Genomic DNA, 22,689 nt, shown 5'->3' on the forward strand with positions numbered 1-22,689 from the left:
TACATTATTTCTTTTGATTTTCTGTACCGCTAGTGTGAGGGAGAAAGTTTAATATTCTCAACTCCATTTTACAGAATAGAAACCTGACACCTCCAGGGATTAAGTGGTTTATTCAAAGTCACATCATAAGCAGGTGGCAGGGCTGGGGCTAGAATGGAGAGCTCCTGAGTCCTAGTATTTTCCCTTTCCACTAAGCTGCACTACCTAGTTTACATTTCTTAACAAGTAAAGATAAAACATCTTGTACATCTACTTAAAGATGTGACTACTTTTTTTATAAAAATGTTTTGATATTAAGAATAGTTAAGATATTTCCCTTGTAGTTAGACTTTATAGTGAATTCTCTGGTCAAGGATATGGGCTACATTTAGGAAATATCTCCCTCATTTGCCTGTCAATGTCATTGAACTTTCAGCCAAGGTAAAGTAATGTCTTGGGTTAAGACTCTATTTTTAAAATGCAAGAATAGCACTTTATGGTCCATTTTACTATGAGATAATCATAGTGTGGGCTTCTCTAGCTTAATAGCCAGAAAAAGCTTTGATAATAGAAGGAATGAAACGTACATCTAAGGCCTGTGGCCCTTTCAGAAGAAGGAAAGTCTGTATTTGGGTCCTAAGGAGCCTGGTTCAGAGTGAGGGCACTGGACACCCTCAGGAGGTATTTCTCATGAGAAGGGAAGGACTAGAGAGGAAAGGGGGTGCTGAGCAAAAGCTCTGCTTACTTCTCCACTTGTTCCTGTGTTCAGTTATGGGCATCTTGATAGGAGAACCTCACTATAGGTCACAAAGGATTAAACAAAACTCTAAAACACATGTATAATTACATCTTTTTAAAATGCTAGTATAAATGGATAGTAGCAGGTGGAAAGAGTTCACATTTTTATTTGCTGATTTACATGTGCTGCCAATGTCTTTAACAACAAAGTTTTGTTTTTGTGTTTTTACAAACATCTGTGTCGACAACTGCTCAACTTCTGAAGACCAAAAATATGTGCCCATTTTTAGTGTTCATAAAATACGTATTTTTTAAAGAATGTAATTTCATCTTTGACAAATTAACAGGCATAATGGACATAGTATCTTTTCTTTGTTTTCATTTGCAACTTTGTAGATGGGGGAATCATTAAAGGAAATTGAGACTTGCAGGGGCAACTAAATTTCTGGCAGGGAAAGCTGTAAAAGCTGTCATTGGTGAACAATTTTGAGTACGAAGTGCCTCTTCCAAAAACATCAACTTACATCACTTGCAATCTCTCTTGATGCCTTGGCTGCTCGGATTGGAATGGCATCCACACGCAAGTCATAGCCTTCCTTCTTGGACTCTTCCAAAGCAAGTTTATAGAGTTTCTGCAGAAAAGAAGATTAATCAATTGTTACTCCTTTGATGAAAAAATGAAGCTGTTTATTATTAAATTTTCTCTGTCCTCATTTAAACTACAGAAACAAATCCACAAAGTTAAGCATTAATGTGGGTTTGTAGAAAATTCTGCTTCATAGGTGAAGGATTTTAAGGCTCATAGTTTAAAACTGTGATATTTTATTGATTAGTAAATTTCAAAAGTTTTTTGGGGGAGATCAGCATCTGGTTGCTATAATTTTGTTTTGCCAAGCAAGTGTATGTTTAAAAAAACCCCAACTATTTTCTATCATAATCCTAATGTAAAAGAAAGGCCATCTTAATACCAAAGAAGGGGAAGGACTAAGGACAGTATTTTTAAATTGAATATATTTGGATTTGTGAAAAACTCAATGCATTGTCTTTACTTTTTCCCATTTTGCCATGAGCTATCATCACAGACCACAATCGATCTGTAGTCTAAGATTTCAGAATCATTACCCTGATGAAAATATTGGTCCTGACAGAGATGCCAAAGACATGCTTGCAAATAGCGTTAAATGGGAACCAGAACACAATAAAGCAGCAAAAGAATAGACAGTATGATAACCCACTGGGTTCCAACCCACTGCCTGCCTGCTAAATAGTTGCTGAATAAAACGGTGGCTTGATACCCACACCGACCTATAGGGGAAGGCTTTAAGATTATGATTCCTATTGGGATGCGTCTCCATAAGCATTCCATTCCCTGGTACCATTTTGATAAAAGGCTGGCCTGCCCATCACAGAGCCCAAAATTGAATCAAGGGAAAACTATCTCTAGAATCAAGAGAGAACTATCTCCTTTACTGACAGTGTTAGTGTGGAGTGTGTATAATAAAACAGTCAGAGCATTTCACTAAGGAAATTGTTACTGCAGTTCATCTTTGCCCTTCATTATAAGATCAGTAGTCTACTCACATTACTGTAATTTATTTGGTTGAGTTTGGCAAGCATGATTTCTGGTGTGTCAGGCATGACATGGATTGTTTTCTTCTCATTGTCCCAGGCTTCAGTATATAAGCGCTATGAGAAAAAAAAAAGATGAAATTATTTTGGAGTTCACAGACATTTTTCTTTCAATTATGTGCCAGTCACTTCTCCTCTATACAACAGGAAAACTAAAATGACTCAAGATGCATAAATTCCTACCTTTCATGCAGATAAATTACTATTTCCAAGAGTATTTAGCTCACTATTTTATTGACTCAGAGTTTTCACTATTTCTTATTAAAACGCTTTAACAGTTCTGAAAAGTATAATTGGATTGTAGTACTTAATATCTGTAATTATGAAATAATTCTGGTATATAGTATTTTTAACATTGGGTTAATATTCTGAAGTATTACTAAGTAACTATGGTACCATAAAATGGAAAAATCATTTTAAAAGGTATTGTAAATCCTATAGGAATCCTTAAAATGTAGTAAGGTGTCAGAATTTTTACTTCATTCTATGAAAATTCCTATATCTGATGGTGAGGAGTGAAGACTCACCTTATTCATATTTATAGCATTGGTCTTTGCTAGCACCTGCTCCGGAGAGTCAGTGATGCTGGTAAATTTCAGCGCGTCTGGATGCTGACGGTAAATATTATCGCTTAGTATCTCTCCGGCCCTTTTGGCTCTAACTACATCCACGGAGCCAATTGGAACCCAGCCAATGCCTTTCAACCATTCAAGGTCTGACTTATACAAATTCTGTAAGTCAATTGACAAGAAACACATCTATTAATTAGTTTCAGATTCCTAGTCACAAAATGGGTCACACTAGAGAAACACAAAAGACTGATGAACAGGGAAAGCTGCCAACACAGTCAATCACTCATTCACAAGCATTACTGAATTCTGAGTATACTGTTTTCTGAAGCATTTCTTAGTACAATAGATTGTACCACGAATGATGAGATTTTTTTAAAAAGTAAAAGACACAGTCCCATCCTTGAGGGTATTACAAGATTTTTACACATGAGCAGAGTTTCTTCAGCCTTGGAAAATGTGTTCTAATAACTCCCTAAGAGACCACATACTTAGACCAATGCTGTGTAAGTGTTGCAGTCACAAAAATTCTTGCCCCCCCTTTTTTTAACGGAAAAGAAGTGAAATCCAACTACAGTAGAGAGTTTCAACACATAATAATGCTAAGTTTTGCAAATCACACTCTTGCATTTTAATTGAGATATAATCAATGTATTATACTCATTTCAGGTGTACAAGATAATAATTCAATATGTGTATATACTGCAAAATGATCACTACAGTAAGTCTGGCTAAGATCCACCACCAGACTTACTTATACTTTTTTTTCTTGTCATGGGAACTTTTAAAAAACTCTTGCCTTTATTTTCATCTTCAAAATTACAAAAATAAAGTGTAATGCAGTGTTGTAGAGATACTATATTAGATACTTCCCTAATTATTCACTTTATTTTACTCTCAATAGGACATGTTAGCTGTATTATTATTATTATTATTATTATTATTATTATTATTATCATCAAAATCATCATCACTAATGCGCAGAACCAGCATCAGGGGTACTCACGTCACTCTGGAGGTCATAAGCTTTCCGAGCCTGGATGATGTCATTCTGGTCAGGCAGGCAGATCCACTCGTGCAGAGGATGTTTATAGTCCACATCACTGACCAAGGTCTGACATTTCTTGGCCAAAACTATACCAAGCATGTCCACTGGGCTGCTGTACCTTGTCTTGTATTTTTCAAAATCTTTCTTGTACTCACGGTCACTCTGCATTTTGGCAACGTGGACGGACCACATCATCTTGGGGTCATCATGTATCGCTCGGGCACCAATATGGTGACCCAACTGCTTACGATAAGCTTCTTTGTATTTGTACTGAAAGAGAGAACCCAGTAAATAAGGAGGAAGCATGAAGGACTGGTCCCTGTCGCCCACTCTGTGGAGATGTTTATCTATGACGTCCTTAAGTTACCAGGGGAGTCTGAGCACACGTGCGGCTGTGATGCTGCACACTGGGGCATGCTTACTCCCACAAAAGATGATGTGCTGCTCATTCACACACACCCACAGCACAACTGCAGTTGATTCCTTTATATTATGCTAGAAAGTTATATTGACCAAAAAAAAAAGTGGTTAAAAAGTGAACACTGAAAAAATGAGCTCAATTACAGTGATAAACACTTTCTCAGGAGTCAGTCATGGGGGTGGACTCATCTAAGAACCTATCTAAGGGATGTTTTTACATGGTTCATTAATTTTCTTTTTCTAGGGCATTCTGAGAAATAATGTCTCTGCACAAATAATCTGGGAGGGGTAGTTTTAAAATGGGTAATTTTTGTTGATAGTGAGCATAGAATTTCAGTTTTGCAAGATGAAAAAGTTCTGGAAATCTGCTGTACAATGGTGTGAACAGACTTAACACTCCTGGACTGTATCCTGAAAAATAGTAAAGATAGTAAATTTTGTTATGTATTCTTATTATAATAAAAAAGAAAAACCTACCAATATTGACAATTTTGCTTGGATTAATTGGATTAATATTTAAATTGTTCAGGAACCTGATGTATTCATTTTAGGGGAAAGGGATATTGATTTTTGTTAACCACCCCCACCCCCACCCCAGCAATGAGATGTTTAACTTTTTTGCTATCCTACCTCCTTCTTCAAGTCATGGGGAAAAACTCAGGTAAGCCTGCCTCCTTCCTGCTGTTTTTGCCTTGAGTGTATCCTGAGGACAGCTCATAAAGTTTTATGAGAAATTCACAAATGTCCATTTAACTTTGAGCAGGGTACTCAGTCTTACTAAGAAAAGACCAAAAGCATCAGAGGAACCACATTCCTTTGTCTCTATGATGCTTGTGGTCTTGGGCAGGTTACCTATTGCCTCAAAGCCTCAATTTATTTGCCTGAGCAATGAGGATAGCTAAGATGGGTGATGGCCAAGGAGACGTCCAGCAGTGTTCCAACAATGTGATTCCCTATGCGGGTGGCTGGCCTGTAGGTAACAAATGTAAGAACTTGATCAGCTCTTACATCACTGGCAATATCCCGGGAGGCCTTGGCAGCCACAATGGGAATAGCATCACTTCTCAAGTCATAGCCTTCTTTCTTGGCTTCTTCCATGGCCTGGCGGTAGAGATTCTGAGGAAAGAAGTAATAGCTTTTAGACACAGGCTCGCTTTCACTCTAAAAATGTATTTTTGTCAAAGAAAGACTACTTTTGGATGTAGAACAACACTAGCATGTTCAGCCATAAATTTTTTTTAAAAAGATCTCTTTCTTCCTCTTTTTATTTATACAAGCTACTTATTTAACTTGAATTTTTTCTTTTGGCAGGTGTAACACTACAACTTTTCTTTGCATAAATCCTTCTAGATTTTACACATTCAGTCAGTAACTCTCAAATGTGCTTAGATTGCTCAGCATTTGTTCTTTTCATGAAATAACCAAGAAAGGTCTATCTATTTAACTCCAAATTTGGATTGGGAGCAATTTTGCTAGCAGAGAGCTTGATTACAGACCAGCAGCACCACCGCTACGAGCATGGATCTGCACTCAGACAGTCCTGAGCTAAGGACAGTCCACTGTTTCTGAATGTCTCTGTTAATTTTGATTTGCTCCCTTTTTATTTTGTCAACTGCTGGAAACTGCTAGCGGACAGAGGGGTAGAAGTACCAGGGATTTACAAGTCAAAAACACAAAATTGATATAATTTTTTTTATGAATTGGGAAAATACTCACTGTTCAGTTTCTGTGGCAGGACAGATGCACATACAAGGTGGGACACTGCTGTTCCATGGGAACACAGCTTGAGAGCCACTGCATTAAACAAATCATCTATACCCATAGTATTCAGTCTTTGCTTGTGAACCATTACAAGAATTTAATTCATTGCTAATGTTTAATAATTTTTAAGTGACTTTAGAGTCTGAGAGGGATATTATTATATGTTTTTAGTGTAGATGATTAATGTGTGACAATTCACATTCTTTCCACATTGAGATTTTACAAGGAAAAGCTAAGGTAAAAATAAGAATTTAATATATTTGAGATAAAATCCCAAGGGCTTTTAATCTTTTTAAAAATTTCTAGAAATTTTTTTTGTAGCTAGAGTCAAATACTTTTATACTTTATATTTTTCCTCTGAAGAATAAATTCTCAAATTTGTCCTTATGTGTAAGTGGGAAAAAATGTGCTTAAATCATCTCATGGCTTCAGGTCAAAAAAACAGATTTTTTTTTTTAATCCTTTCAACATTGGAAAAAGATGCCAAGCTTCAAAGAAGGGAACATTTTTACTATTATCAAGGCTACGTTTTAAAGAATGTTTGGTAAGTTATTTACCCAAGAGAACTAGGGCAGGTAAATGAGAATTTAAGAGAAAACAAAAAATAAGATATGGTTGTTTTGTTTACCTCTACTGAAATAAGTATAGAATGAAGGTACCATTGGTAATAGGTTGAGAAGAAATTCAAATGGGCCATTCTGAAATCTAATCTTCAGAAGACAGTCTTTAGGGAATTGATGTAATCATGCAATTTTAAACAAGTAAGTCCAGCTGAAAATTTTAGAAATAAAAAAAAAATAGCCTAATTTCCTCTCAGCAGTCTGAAAAAAGCCCTACCTTATCTGACCTAATTTTTAACAAAAGGGAGAGGCTTAAAAGCATCATTACTCTCTGGGACAGAAACTAACTTCATCTGCTTGGGGTGAGGCAGAACTTCCGGGAAAAGATAATCCAACAGAGAAGCTCTGTGGCCAAGACAAAAATCTCTCATTCAAAAATCACTAAAGCCAAGGTCAATCAAATACTTTTAATCAGACTTGTCCTTGGGTGTGTTCACAATGCTAGACAAAGGGCAACCATCTCCTCTTCATTTCACTTGTCATGTCTATTTGATAGCAGCATGCCTCCACTTTAGGGCTATGTTATTATAGACAAAAGTGATTAACAGGGATAAAATAATGAATATGGTTAAGTCTTAAAAATGAGGACTTAAATTTTCCAGTGTTCTGAAACTGCCCTCCTTTTTTTGTTATTGTTTAATGAAGACACCACAAAAACATGTAAGAAACCAATATTCACATAAATCAAACAGATAATCTTGACTTGGCAAGAACAATTGGCCAAGAAGCTGTTTCTGCAGCAGTGTTTCTATTCTGCAAAGATATGTGATAACAAGTTTAGTGGGGCTGGAGATGGTGCGTAAAAAATGTTTTTTATTGTCCTCAGGCAATTTTGAAATGAATGAATTTAGGAGTTATTATTTCAGTTCTTGTAAATAAACAGCAGTTATTTTGAGTGTATTAAATAAATCGATTTTCATGGTGACTTGAACATAAAAGGAAGAAATCAAAGTTTATTAAGTTGCCATTGTGTGGCAGACTCCACACTGGCCATATTATGTGTACTACCTCATTCAGTCGTCACAAAAATTCTTTGAGAGGCACTTTTATCTCATTTTACAGATGGGACAACTAAAGAAAAAACTCATAGAACAAATTTTGAAGCAAGTACTAATCTGAAAAATAGCAGTAATTATTTTTAATTAAAATTACAATATGATCCAGTCATTAATAGTTGACTTTGAGAATTTTTCTTCTCCTGACATGGAGATATTTTTGTATTTATCTATTTCCCTTTCTATCTATCTACTTTAGAATACAATGGTAGGTATGGGCAAAAAAGAAAAAAACAAAACAAAACAAAGCTGATTGGTCAACATGAGAATTAAATCCATAATTCTGACCTTTCTACTACATCAGCAAAATCAATGTGGTCAGGTCAAAATAAATGGTCTTACCTTACTATAATTTATTTTATTTTGTCTTGCCAACATAATTTCAGGTGTATCAGGCATGATATGGACTTGGGTCTTGTCTTTTTCCCAGGCTTCTGTGTATAAATGCTGTGGAGGATAAAAAAGGTTAATTAATTAGAAAAGCAATGTTTCTTTTAAACAGAGGTTTCCAATTTAGAGATCATGACAAAGTTGAAAGCCAGCCTCTTCTCTATCTGGGCTGTGTGCACTCTACCAACATTCTTCAGTATCTCAGATGTTATTGGATATTTATTGTCATTAAATATAAACGTAGACCAAGATATAAAAAGAAAACATGTGTGTTTCATTACAAGATCATCTCTACTCCATTAAACTAAAAGCAAGTATTTTCCAAGCATATACACATCCATTTGTACTGTGACTATATTAACAAATCCTTTGCATGATTTTCTTTATTTGCTTGTTGCTTGTTTATTAACTGCAGAGGTACCTGGGTATGCCCTCTCTAGATTTCTTTTTGATAAATGTTATAAAGATTTGCATCTGACTTGTTTGTTCTATACTTACTTAGATAAGTACCCAACGAGAAAACCTTGATACCAGACATGTATAACTGTCATAGACTTCAAACAGTTTGAACACCAAACAGCTGTCTTATTCCTAACTCTATTTTAAAAGAGATGTCAAAGCAGAAATTCCCACATATATTTTGGGAATCCTAATGTAACTGAATAGAGAACTCAACAGGATGACAATTGGATAAGACAAAAAAAAAAAGACTAAAAATGAGTCACAGATCTTCTCAAAGACATACAGCCCTGTGTTATTTTCCCCCAGGGTGGGGGCTCACCTTGTTCATGTTGATGGCATTGTTCTTGGCCAGCACCTGTTCCAGGGAATCGGTCACGCTGGTGAATTTCAGCTTGTCCGGAGGCTGGCGGTAGATGTTGTCACTCAGTATCTCCGCAGCTCTCTTGCACTTGACCACCTCCACAGACCCAATGGGGACCCAGCCAATGCCTCTTAGCCACTGGAGATCTGATTTATAAATGTTCTAGTGAGATCAAACACAAAAGCAAGGATTACTGAAGCTGTTATGACACTATTTCAAAAATGAAAGAAAAATACTAGAAAATTGGGATAGCCAAACTTCAAGCCTATGTCTTTTAGACTATGAAGGCCAACTGCATATGGCTTCATGGTATTATATTCTCTCTAAAAGAAAAGTAAGGCATAGTAAATGCAGGGTGGAGAGGAAAAAAAAAAGTGTTATTTTTTTCTGAGGGCTTTACCTAATCCTAGACCATTATCTGTATATTACTATGTATTACCACAGTGAGCATGGTCAATAGTGTTACTTAATGGTCTCAGTACTCACGTCGCTCTGGAGGTCATAGGCCTGCTGAGCATGGATGACGTCGCTCTGGTCGGGCAGGCACGTCCACTGGTGCAGGTAGTTCCTGTAGTCTATATCACTGACCAAGGTCTGGCACTTCTTGGCCAGCACCACTCCCAGCATGTCCACTGGGCTGCTGAACTTGGTCTTCCACTTCTCAAAGTCCTTCTTGTACTCCCGGTCACTCTGGATCTTGGCCACATGCATGGACCACATCATCTTGGGGTCATCCTTAATGTTCCTGGCTCCAATGTGATGACCAAGCTGCTTCCGGTAACCATCTTTGTATTTATACTGAAATAAAGAAGTCATTTTAAAAATAAAAAAGAATGGAAAAGGCTAAGAGTCTTATTAATATAAAACTTCATTATTTTAAAATTGGTAATTCTTGCAGAGAAATAAGTCATCTGAGCATCAACTTACCCCTCATCCTAAACTCTGATTAGATTTCACAGCAATACTCTACTGGGAAGCAGGCCAAATTACATAGTTCTATGGTTTGCAGACATTAAGTCTCAAAATAAAGGCAGCAATGCTTTTCAGAAAATCAATTGGAGTTGTATACTGCCTTTTTTCTCCATTATGGGCCAGTGAAATCATTACCCCAGAAGTTTTACACATGATTTAGAGAATGCTCCTCCTGAGTGCACAGGTACCATTTCACACTCCAGCCCACACCACTCCTCCCAAATCTGGCTCTGCTGACTTTCACTGGGTCACTGGACTCCTGCAATGGACTGGCTTGTGTTTTCCCTCCTGCATGTCTGCTCTACCCAAAATCAAATTTGGGAGAGGTTTGTTGGGATTCCTTGAGTGAAGAAACAGATGATGTAACTACAAGAAAGTTTTGGGGGGGAGGGGGTAGGTGCTGACTCTGCATTACCTTCTCTCCACTTTAGGCAACAACATTACACAAACCCTAGCATACACGTACAGAAGTCTGACTATTTCACCAAAGGAACTTCTTTCAGAGACTGGAGAAAGAGAAATCAGGCCCACTATTCTGTTGTCTTTTGGTTGTTTTAAGACTTTGCTTTTCTTCTTTCATTTAAAAAGAACTCAAAAAGAGGCACTTAAGGTAATTTTTCAAATAAAGGGTTGGCAAAAATCCACAGCAGGTTTGGGGAAAGGTGCATTTTCCTAGACCTGGCTATACCAGATCTTTTTCTGACATTGAATCAATACATGGAACCAAGTTTTTTCCCAACTCTTTTGTCATTTTCTTATTTCCATGTGGGTTATTTGTTCAAAATATGCAGATGAATGTGTGGTAATTATAGATATGAACAACTGGAGATTCAATTTTATACTGAAGTCTAGGATAATCCTTCTCTGTCTATGGGACCTGAATATTAAAATCTTTTGGAGTTAAAAATATGAAAGGGCTTTTTCAAATGAAAAACATTTCATTTACAGCACAATAAATGTGCTTTAACTGGCACCCAGATGCTTCTTGCCTTGTACTCCTGATCCTGCCCCGTCCCCATCCAGCCATGCACCTGCAAGGAGCATTGCTACTCACGTCACTGATGATGTCCCTAGAGGCCTTGGCCGCTACGATCGGGATGGCGTCGCTGCGCAAGTCATAGCCTTTCTTCTTTGCTTCTTCATTGGCAAGTTTGTACAGAGTCTATGGAAGGAAAGTCAGAGTAAGGCAAAAGGCTTGACATCAACAACCTGGAAATTATCAGGTGACATATTACAAAATTTAAAAAATGATAGGCTCTAGAAAACAGTCTAAATTTCTAGCAATACTGGAAAGTAAATAAATTATATGATAGCTTACAAAAAACCCTATGTAGCATTAGAAAACAAATGAAATATAACAACAAGCATTAACATAGATTGATAGATTATATCATTATAGATTAATATGATATATTATGCATATCAACATTTGATGTAATCTGGTAATATAGACTGATGGACAAAGCATCAATCTTCACATATTTCCAAATGAAAAAACTGCAAAGCAGTATGTTTAACATTATTCATTTGTATATAAAATATATATACTTATATACTTTTATTCATTTCTTTATTACTTAAAATTCTTTGACATCATGTAATAGTTTGTAATGTTTAAAAAAGCAAAATGAGGAGAAGATTAAAGTACAATTTAAAGCAATTGACTATAATCACAATTTTAAGATTCTAATTTTTGGCCACATCATATTAGTAAAACATGCACCTATAAAATTGCATTTTACTTAAAAAAACAGTAATTAGTGTTGGAGAGCACTTCTTTCCCATGCCTGAGGTTTTCTTCCTATAAAAGGAGCTCAATTCTTTCATCTCTGCCCCTTTACTCTCTCTGCCTCTGGAGAGGTGCAGTGATTTCCTGATTTATCTAATTGGGAGGGATGGGATAACAGGGCATGACCAGCTCAGCTCTGACCTGCTCCCTCTAGGAACAAGCCCCGTACCCCTCTCTGCTTCTCTGTGCTCTAAGTAGGCCCTCACCCCTGAGGGAGGTGGAGCTGTTTGTGCTGCTCCAGAGTGGCCTGTGCCTGGATGGGGAACTTAATTCCGGGGTTCAGTTAGCGGGGCTGTTTGGCTCCCATGTAAATATGTCCTTGAATCTAACTTTAGTAGTAAAAAATGTGAGATTTTGACTCCTAGTTCTACACCTTTGTTTTACTTCTTAATTTTATTCAGGATCCAGGTGGGGAAGAGGTGCATATTATTAGAGTCCCCCTTGGTAGGGTTGCCAGATTTAGCAAATAAAAAGATAGCAGGCCCAGTGGAACTTGAATTTCAGATAAAGAACAAATAATGTTTTTGTATAAATAATGAACCGGTATTATACCTGGTTATCCTAACCCTTGGAAATACCAAAAATACAAAGTTCCACACACCCACACAGGTAAAGACCATAAATTGAAAAGATAAAGTGATTTTGGTTCACCACTGGAATCCTAAAGCATATGATATTCAACCCAGAGATGCAAGGTTGCCTGAGCCGAGTGCCCCTGTCATGGTGCTGCATGCACCGTGACAGCTGAGGCCCGAGAGTCTCCCCAAAAGTGAGCGTAGAAAACAAACAATATCAACAACAACACAAGTTGCCCCACAGAATTCTGCCCCTACCTCACTGTAGTTGAGCTTGTTCTGCCTCGCCAACAAGATCTCCGGGGTATCAGGCATTATATGAATTTGAGTCTTGTCTTTGTCCCAGGCCTCCGTGTATAAGCGCTATCAAAGAACACATTGATAGAAAACCATTTGAAATAGGAATTACAAAAAATTAATTAAAGCAGTAATGCTATTGATCTATTTAGGAAAAATAAACCAGACTAGGATATGTGGTATTCAGTGGGAGGGTTGAGTCTCAATGATAGTTACCATAGTTTAAAACTGGGAATAATAGAAATTACTTAGAGGATTTCAAGTACGTCATTTAGGAGGTAAACGTGACCCTCACACTTCCGTCGGTAATTTTAACTCCACGAGTCTTTAAAGTATAAAAACATTTCTTGGCATCTTGGAGAAGCTTGAGGCTGCTGGGGCTCACCTTGTTCATGGTGATGGCGTTGTTCTTGGCCAGCACCTGTTCCAGGGAATCGGTCACACTGGTGAATTTCAGCTTGTCCGGAGGCTGGCGGTAGATGTTGTCACTCAGTATCTCCGCAGCTCTCTTGCACTTGACCACCTCCACAGACCCAATGGGGACCCAGCCAATGCCTCTTAGCCACTGGAGATCGGACTTGTAAGTATTCTGTGAGGAGGACAAAAGGCAGAACTCTTCAGCAAGACTGAAAGATTTCAGGTAAAGGGACAAATGGAATTGATAAGGTACTATTCTGGTTATTGTGGTTTTTGTAGAAAACAAGCTCACTGTATCAGGCAGACTAAGAGAGGAAGTATGTTCAAAAGTGACTCAGAAACATTTTTCAGTTGTAACAGAAAATGATCAAATATATCAGGCTGTTAGGACAGGAGTAATCCAAACGAATGTCTTCTATCAGTGAGGTCAGTGGATGCTCACCGCCCATGTGCACAGGAAAAGAATACCAACCCACAGAGAAAGCACATAGGTGTCCAACAACAGGCTATCAGTAAATAAATGTTAAGTCTAATCAGATAAAATACTCTGTGGCTATTAAAAGCCATTATTTTAAAGAATTTTGATGACTTGTAGGAATGTCATTAATATAAGACTAATGAAAAATAGCGTGTAAAACAATGAGTGTATAAATTACAAGAGCAGGAATCGGCTTTTTCAATGGCTGGACTGTTACTGCCTTCTGTGTATTTTTTCTTCTGTTTCAAAATATCTGTACTGCTACTTTTTTTTTTTTAAGAAAAAAGAGAAGTCAAAATACAATAATGATGTGGAACCCCTGAAGCCCTGAGGCAGACCTTTGGCTATTTTAACACTGCCCAAGATTCAGAGCAACAAATGAGCATCTCCTTGGTCCAGGGCCCAGTCCCTTCCCTACCAAGGTCTCAGGGTGGGAAGCATGTACTCCTTTCCAGAACTCTTTTCATATTTTTATTTAACACTTTATTTTAAATCATTTTTGCTGCTAAAGATTATTGTGTACCCATTAGATATTCACAACCACTCCACAACAGTGGAGTTGGACCTTTGCCCACCTCATCTGAAGGATTTCACCTGTAATGACAACTAAGTAGAGAATATAGATGACTATTTTACAATCTAGACTAAAAGCCTATTGGAATTGCCCTATGCTGACTTGTTATCAGGCCCCTAAATCACAACAGCAAGAATGAAAACAATAAGATTTTACACCTCTGAAGTGTTTTTTAACCTTCAAATGCTTCCCACATTATTAAGACTGTGTCACAATGTGAAGGAGTTGATCTTGAAAAGGCACTCAACCAACAGACAGAGGCAAGCAGTCTGTTGATGCTGCCAATCTGTGGGCAACATTAACCATTTTTAACTACATTTCATGTGCAGGCAAAGCCTTTATTTGCAAAACACAGGCTTCTACATGTCATCCAAAGCTATAGAACAGAAGTGGGAGTTTCTACAGGTAGGCTGTACAATTTCTAGGAAGAGCCATTTAATATATAATTATTACTAATCCGTTTATTCTCCAAAGCCCTCTAATGCTTAATAGTTCCTTCAGACATCTATTAAATATGTGCTGCAGGAAATGTGCTTCTTGCACCCGGAGTTGAGATAGTACCTCTGCTCCTAATAGGTACCAGGGCCTGTCATTACCAAGTGACATATCCACAAAGAGAGCCCTGCTGGGAGGAGAAAGTGTCCGTGAAACCATCCACTAGCTTCCAGACACAGTGACTTCTTTTATTTCATAAGAATAACAATTAGTGTGCAGCAGGCATTAGTATTCTACCAGTTATAACCTCATTTGTTTGGCAAGGAAGCTAAAAACAAATTTCTGAGTAATTTTTAAAAAATAAAAATGTGGTGTTTCTTTTCCCTGTAAAAGAATAAAATAAAATGTCTCCCTCTGGTGGACTCTGAATTCTCACATTGCTTAATTCCAGTTTTATTTTTCTAAGACCAAGTCCAGTTTGTAAACTTCACTTCCATATAAAGCCTAGCAATGTATCCACAATAAAGCAATAATACTATACTCTGATTCAAATCTCATTCACTGAACAAGAAATCCTAGCTTGAATAGGCCAATGGATTGTTTATAAAGGATGACTTTCCTATGGTATAAGTTATTTCTGCACAGAGTTCTGTTATAGTCGCTGTACTCACGTCGCTCTGGAGGTCATAGGCCTGCCGAGCATGGATGACGTCGCTCTGGTCGGGCAGGCACGTCCACTCGTGCAGGTAGTTCCTGTAGTCCACGTCACTGACCAAGGTCTGGCACTTCTTGGCCAGCACCACTCCCAGCATGTCTACTGGGCTGCTGAACTTGGTCTTCCATTTCTCAAAGTCCTTCTTGTACTCCCTGTCGCTCTGGATCTTGGCCACATGCATGGACCACATCATCTTGGGGTCGTCCTTAATGTCCCGGGCACCAATATGATGGCCAAGCTGCTTCCGGTAACCATCTTTGTATTTATACTGAGATTAGAACGCACAAATCAGATTTTTATTATAAGCCCTTAGAGGTCACAAGTCTGCACAAAATCATCTTGCATCTATCATGTTGTAAGCTGACTTTTGCTAATAAGCACTAACTCAAGGCAGTATCCTACCTTTTCCCTAAAGGCTTAGAGAGGTAATAGATGGAATTCATGTAAGTGTAGTATATACCCCAAATCACCTATGGCCTGGTAATAAGAAATAGTTTTGGAGGCAGGAAGTGCACACAGTGGAGAGAGGCCATTTGGACCAAGGAATTTGGAGATATGGATGTTAGGCACTAAAAGTACATTAGGAAAAAGTTGCACTTTGGTGACACAGTGTGTTTAATAAGTAGTAAAATGAGTGTCTGCTTTTTGTAAGGATGAAGTATGCTAGGTCAAGAATTACTGGCTGTAGCAACAGTAAAGAATTTATTTCATAGTGTTTTCAGGTATTCACTGGTGGTAGCAAAGTTTTGACGTTGTTTTGAAAACTGGTTATACTAGGGAAGCTGATACAGCAGCAAACTGGTTAGAACACATTCCTAAGGAAGTCATGGGTTCTAGTCTCTCATGGACCAATAACATTTTTATTATTCCATGTCCAGTGACATTGTCCTGGATTCTGAGCCAATTATCCAAAACACATGCTTCTATTCTCCAAGATAACTGAGTGAGAAAGTATAAATGAGTCAGCAGAGGCAATGCAGTACAGTGGGAAGGAATGAGGTTGCTTGGAGTTTCAACTCCACCATCTACTAAGAGTTAGATTTCAGATAAGTTGCTTAAGCAATCCACAAAACAGGGGTAATCAGATACTTACATCCTAGGGTAATTATGAAGAATAAGTGACATAACATATAGAATGGTCTTAGCACAGAGTTCTCAATACTTCTTGCACCTGTATCTTATAAAATCATATGGAAAACAAAGCTTGTATATGTATACAAATAATTAAGACATTATTCTGCCATTCACTGATAACTGCTGATGAAACAGCTTTGTGAGTGTGTATGTGTGTATGTGTGTGTGTGTGTGTGTGTGTGTGTGTGTGTGTGTGTGTGTGTGTATGGTGAGAGAGAATAAAATTAGGAGTCATACTGTATATGGGTTTGTGCCTGCTTTTTTCAGTTATTACATAAGCATTTTTGTGTGTTGTTAGGTATTCCCTACAAACATGAATTTTAATGGTAACAGGTATTCCGTTATACTGGTATATATTTATACTTTTAACCTTTCTGTGATTGTTGAACATTTATTTTTAAAGTATGATGTTTACTTTCCATATTTTGGAAATAAAGGGAATATACACTTCTGACTTCATGGACAAAAGAAATAGAAGGATAAAGGGTATTTTGTTATTTATTATCATTGGCATAAATCCATTTGGAGAAAAGGTCCAACACATGTAAACTCAAGCGAGTCACTAACATGATCTTCCCATATAAAGGACAGCATATTACCATATTCCTGAACAGTGGGCCTTGGTTTTTTGAGCGGTGGTCTGTTCCTCAAGAATCCTCTGAGGTGCCAGGAAAGGATGACAGTTTTATTTCGGGAGGTACAAGCCATAAACCAGGAGCTACTGTTAAGGGTATAAGCTTGGGCTCGGCTGGTACTGATCAGTGGACTTCTTTTCATAATCTTACAAGGATGAATTGTAATGGCCAGTGCCATATGCATTTTTGGAATATTGTGTATTAAAATGCCATATAAAGCCAGGCCTGATTCTCACTGGGAGAATCTAAGTTGATGAGTCACACTTTCTACAAGCACTGTGACAAGACTTACATAAGCATCCCCAAGATGGTAGCTGCACTGTAAAAACTGCCACATGAGTGGGGCTTTCTCTGTTCCTGATGGATCAGCTTTCACTGAAGACACTGTGCCTTTAAGATTATAGCAATTTTTTATGAACATCAAATTTTTCATCTCCCTTAAAACTAAGTTTTCGAAAAATCCCACACAAATACGTAGGGATATATTTCCAAAGGGCTAGGAAAGTTCTCTTAAAAGATCTGGTTCAGTGAAAATGTTGTTTCAGAGTGACCACATCTTCAGAGTAAACTGGTAACTCACGTCACTGACGATGTCCCTGGAGGCCTTGGCCGCCACGATTGGGATGGCGTCGCTGCGTAAGTCGTAGCCTTTCTTCTTTGCTTCTTCGTTGGCGAGTTTGTACAGAGTCTAAATTTGGGCCAAAAAAAAAAAAATCAGTTACATGTTGACATTCATATCCAAAAACTGACAGAAGACTCAAACAATTCACTAAGTTCTACACAGGTGGGTGCCTGAAATAAACTTTTGAGAGTTCTAAGCTTTCTGCATTTTTTGCTGAAGTTGAGACTTAAAAATGGTACCTACATGGAACATGACACCTTTGTTTTTTATTTTAAAACTTATTTTAAATGAACTACATATAGATATTATACATTGTTTTAGAACTTTTAGTTCTAACAATCAGTTTTGAAAAGGACTGGCAAAATTAAGCTGAGGGGGAGGGTATATCTCAGTGGTAGAGTGCATGCTTAGCATGTACAAGCTTCTGGGTCCAATTTCCAGTACCTCCACTAAAAAAATTAATATTATATAATATTATAAATTATTATTATTATTAAAAATACATAAATAAACCTAATTACCTCCCCCCACCAAAAAAAAAAAATTTAAGCTGTAACTTATGGGCCTATGATGGCAAAATGTGCATAGAAGAGAAAGTCATTCAATCCATTTATTTCGCATCATGACTGTGCTTGCTACTTGTGATCAAAGATAAATATGAGACCTCTCCCATCTTCAAAGTTTCTGGGAGAACTAATGGAAAGAATGATAATTTGTAAAACAAGCTGCCGAAAAGTCAAACCATGAAAGGAGATTTAACCATATTATTAAGAATGAGCGCCAGGAAGGAGCAATTTATTCTGAATTGAAAATCAGGATGGTTCCTGCAGAGGGAGTGACCTTTGCATTGGTCCTTGAGTGATAAATATGGTTTGAATAGACTGAGATGGCAGTCAAGAGCAGAGGGACTTGCATGAATCAAAGTACAAGGTAGGGGTGTCCAAGGAAGTGGGGCAGTGCTGGGGAATGTGGCAGGAGAGGATTGAGAAGAAACTGGAGTTGGGCTGTGAAGGCTTGGTGCTGAGTTTGTGTTAATTCTATAGGAAATGGGAAACCAACAACAATCTTCGAGGAAGAATGACACAATCAGATTTGCATTTTATCTTCCTGTCCTAAATGAGAAACACAACAGAATTAAACTAAGGAAACAAAGACAGAGAAAGCAGACCAGGCAGGTTAGGCACTCAGTTCAGGGCCTTCTTTCAGGGCCTATTCAAACCAACAGCAATGCACAGCATCTCTGAGCTTTTGCCACAAAGACAAGAGTCGAGAATCCCAGAAACTGAGTGGCTAGTTACAGGGCCTCTTTGTCTCCTAAAATTCCTGTTCACGCAGCTCATGCTTTCCCGTTACACTATAGGACAGGTTTAGCTGAAAATTCACTTCTTTTTGATTTAAGGGTGGGACTTGATGTTTTTTATTTTTGGTGACAATTAAGAGCTAGTTATACATGCATTAAAATTATGGTTTTCACCCCCCAAAAATGAAATGACTTAAGGTGGCAGCTAATCTATTTAAATTCTCTAAGTTACATTCTGCAGAAGAGTAATACGCTGTTGATTTATGCCATCAAAGAAACAATACTTTCCTCTCTGGTAGCACAAATCTCTGCAGTCTTAAACCAATAGGCTCATTCTAAGAAGAAATTGCAGAGATAAATGTCAGTCTTTGAACTGAGATTTAAGTTGCCAAATGTATAAACACATGATAGAGAAATCTGGTTTAAGACCATGTAAATGGTCTTAAGGTTTCAGTTGATCCCAAATCCAACATGCACCAGCAGTGACATAGTTGTCACGGATCCCTAAGGCACGGAGTGCAGAAATGGAGGCCAAATGCCCAGAAGAGGAAAGGCAACGTCAAGCTGTACTCCACACTAGTCATTCCTCAATCGCCGGATTTCATTTGGTTCTGAGAGTCACATTCTAGGGGGATGTCATATAAGGAAAACCCAGGGACTTGGTACTTTTGTATTAGAAAAAGAACCTGGGTGAGGTGGCAGGGGAGGCACCACAGCGGCTCCTCATCTCTGTGGAGTTGGCACAGATTGGTTCTGCAGGGTCTCAGTGGACTACCTGGGTCTGCAGAGAGAAATCTTCTAATGGAACTTTCCAGAATAAATGTGTTATGAGATAAGCTCCTTGTCACTGAGAACACTTAAGCAAAGGCAGGATGGTGACTTGTTGGGTGGGGACTCCTGCCCAGGAGGAGAGGCTGACCCATCAGCCTAAATATCTATGGTTCTGATATGGGAGACCATGGCTCTGTGCTCACAGAAAGTGTACAGGAAATGGGCTTGTTAATTAACACACTGACAGACCTTCTGTCTCTGTCTCTCTTTCTCTCAATGTTATTGGATTGTACTTGATTTTTGTCCTTGACTTAAATTTTATGCATTAAAAATCTTAAATTTTGACTCTAAACTACAATTTAGGAAAAATAAATCATATGTGGAAAGTCTATTTGGCACAGCTATGTAGCATAAGGAGGAGAGAAATGTATTTTGGTCTATTGCTAATTTCCAACTTAAAATAATAAAAGAGGAAGATCTAATTAATCTTCTGATTACCACACAAATCACTAGTTCTTATAATTTGCACTTCCTAAATGATAATTTGTGTTACTTGAAGACTGATGCTTAGGATGGTGATTGAGAAATTCAAGAGTTGGTATGCATGTGGAGTAAGAAAAGAGAGTCTTTATAAAGTTGTCATTTAGTATTACAACACCATGGAACAGATTAAGTGAAATTAAAAAACACCATGCAAATATCATAGAACTAGCATGTGCTCCCACCTCACTGTAGTTGATTTTGTTCATTCTTGCCAACATAATTTCTGGTGTGTCTGGCATGATGTGGATCTGGGTCTTGTCTTTGTCCCAGGCTTCTGTGTATAAACGCTATGAAGGAAAATATAAGAAGTCATCAGAAAAAAAAATTCAGTGTATAATTAATAGAAATTTCAGGGGCTCGAGAACTTTATAAACAAAGATAACAAAAAGTTATGCATTTCACACACATTATGTATTTTATACATATCATCAAGTAGTCAGTTCATAGTAGAACAGATATGTCTGAGTGCTTTCTGATAATCTAAATTTATGTTAACAAAGGGAAATTTAGAATCTTTTATGCAAAGATAATTTTCTACAAAAATGTGCCATTTTATCAAAGCCATGAAACAATTACTGAAGTAAATATTAAAATATAAATGACATATATATTAGATAGACAGATATGAAAAGATATAGACAGATAGATAGGTAGATAAAGACAGACAGACAGCAGACAGACAGATATCTTTTGTTGCTCAATGCTCTATTTCTTTCTTTTCTTGATCATGCTTCTTTTTCTTTGGTTCAGCTTTAGGAAGCCTACCTTGCTTCTCTGAATTTTGAAGCCTCACCTTGTTCATGTTGATGGCATTGTTCTTGGCCAACACTTGTTCCAGAGAATCTGTCACACTGGTAAATTTGAATTTGTCTGGAGGCTGGCGATAGATTTTATCACTCAAAATTTCAGTTGCTCTTTTGCATTTTTCCACATCCAAAGAGCCGATGGGAACCCAGCCAATGCCTCTCAACCACTGGAGGTCTGACTTGTACGTATTCTGTTGACACAAATAGTCAATAAATATTTGTTATTAATCTCTGCTTTGGGAAAATATTTTCATCTAAAGGATATGAAATAAAGTAAGAGCACTCTTGAAAATATAGTTTGGTGGACAGGCAGGGTATCAGACAACATTCCTATTTGGCCTGGAGGTTTAGACGTTTAACATTGACAGGGAAAGAAGAAATGCTATCCCCACTTGCAGGGACTGGGGAGCTTGGTGCCATCTATCCAAGGGGTGTTAATTCACTGATTTCCCACCTCCACACATCATTATGGGCCTCAGTACTCACGTCGCTCTGGAGGTCATAGGCCTGACGAGCATGGATGACGTCACTCTGGTCAGGCAGGCACGTCCACTGATGAAGGTAGTTCCTGTAGTCTATATCACTGACCAAGGTCTGGCACTTCTTGGCCAGCACCACTCCCAGCATGTCCACTGGGCTGCTGAACTTGGTCTTCCACTTCTCAAAGTCCTTCTTGTACTCCCTGTCACTCTGGATCTTGGCTACATGCATGGACCACATCATCTTTGGGTCATCTTGTATTGCTCGGGCACCAATGTGATGGCCAAGCTGCTTACGATAGCCTTCTTTGTATTTGAACTAGAAGAAGAAAAACACTCATAATCCCCTATTCTAACTTTAGTATAAAGTGATTACTAGACCCAGATTTTCCTATTCATTAAAAATATAATGATTCCTCCAAATATATAGATAATATGTGCATCTATATCTTACAAATCATTTAGAAAATAAAGCTTATATATGTATACAAAAAAATTAAAACATTATTCTTCCATTCATTGATAACTTCTGATGAAACAGCTTTGTTTGCACGTGTGTGTGTGTTTGTGTGTGTAATAGAGAATAAAATTAGGAGTCATACTGTGTATGGGTTTGTGCCTGCTTTTTTCAGTTATTACATAAGCATTTTTCTGTGTCGAGTATTCCCTACAAATGTGAATTTTAATGGCAACTGGTATTTCATTATACTGATATATATTTATACTTTTAACTTTTCTGCAATTGTTAAACATTTATTTTTAAAGGATGATGGTTACTTTCCATATTTTGGAAATAAAGGGAAAATATACTTCTGATTTCATGGACAAAAGAAATAGAAGGATAAAAGTTCCTAGAAATGTGAGCAAATCCATCTTGTAGGGAAAGTAAACGTCTGTAACCAATCACAGGATGCAGAGATAAACACGGTGCACGTGGATGGTTGGACTTTGAATAATGTTTCCCATTGCTTCAGCCCTTGTAAGTTCATTGGTTCACAGGGAACGGGTTTGGAAAGAATCCTACCATGAGTTTAGTTATACATAAGAATACATCATGTGGTAAAGTCAAGAGCTGTCTGAGCTACAGTCAAGTATCCAATGCTTTTGTTTAGCAG

General features: G+C 37.7%; 1 protein-coding gene and 1 pseudogene across 1 annotated transcript in view; one reads left to right on the plus strand and one right to left on the minus strand.

The window, feature by feature from the left end:
- LOC116663621 overlaps positions 1-22,689 on the plus strand; it is a 544,445-nt pseudogene that overhangs the window by 216,359 nt on the left and 305,397 nt on the right.
- The window catches only part of NEB (nebulin), a 226,036-nt gene that overhangs the window by 124,823 nt on the left and 78,524 nt on the right, over positions 1-22,689 (minus strand). The window contains 16 exon segments of the mRNA XM_032479425.1: positions 1,242-1,349; positions 2,299-2,403; positions 2,874-3,077; positions 3,922-4,233; positions 5,392-5,499; positions 8,162-8,266; positions 8,991-9,194; positions 9,519-9,830; positions 11,059-11,166; positions 12,627-12,731; positions 13,051-13,254; positions 15,241-15,552; positions 17,634-17,741; positions 20,472-20,576; positions 21,083-21,286; positions 21,582-21,893. Of these exon segments, the coding sequence (XP_032335316.1) occupies positions 1,242-1,349; positions 2,299-2,403; positions 2,874-3,077; positions 3,922-4,233; positions 5,392-5,499; positions 8,162-8,266; positions 8,991-9,194; positions 9,519-9,830; positions 11,059-11,166; positions 12,627-12,731; positions 13,051-13,254; positions 15,241-15,552; positions 17,634-17,741; positions 20,472-20,576; positions 21,083-21,286; positions 21,582-21,893 (2,916 nt within the window).

Source organism: Camelus ferus, chromosome 5, assembly GCF_009834535.1.
Source record: "Camelus ferus isolate YT-003-E chromosome 5, BCGSAC_Cfer_1.0, whole genome shotgun sequence".
NCBI lineage: Eukaryota > Metazoa > Chordata > Mammalia > Artiodactyla > Camelidae > Camelus > Camelus ferus.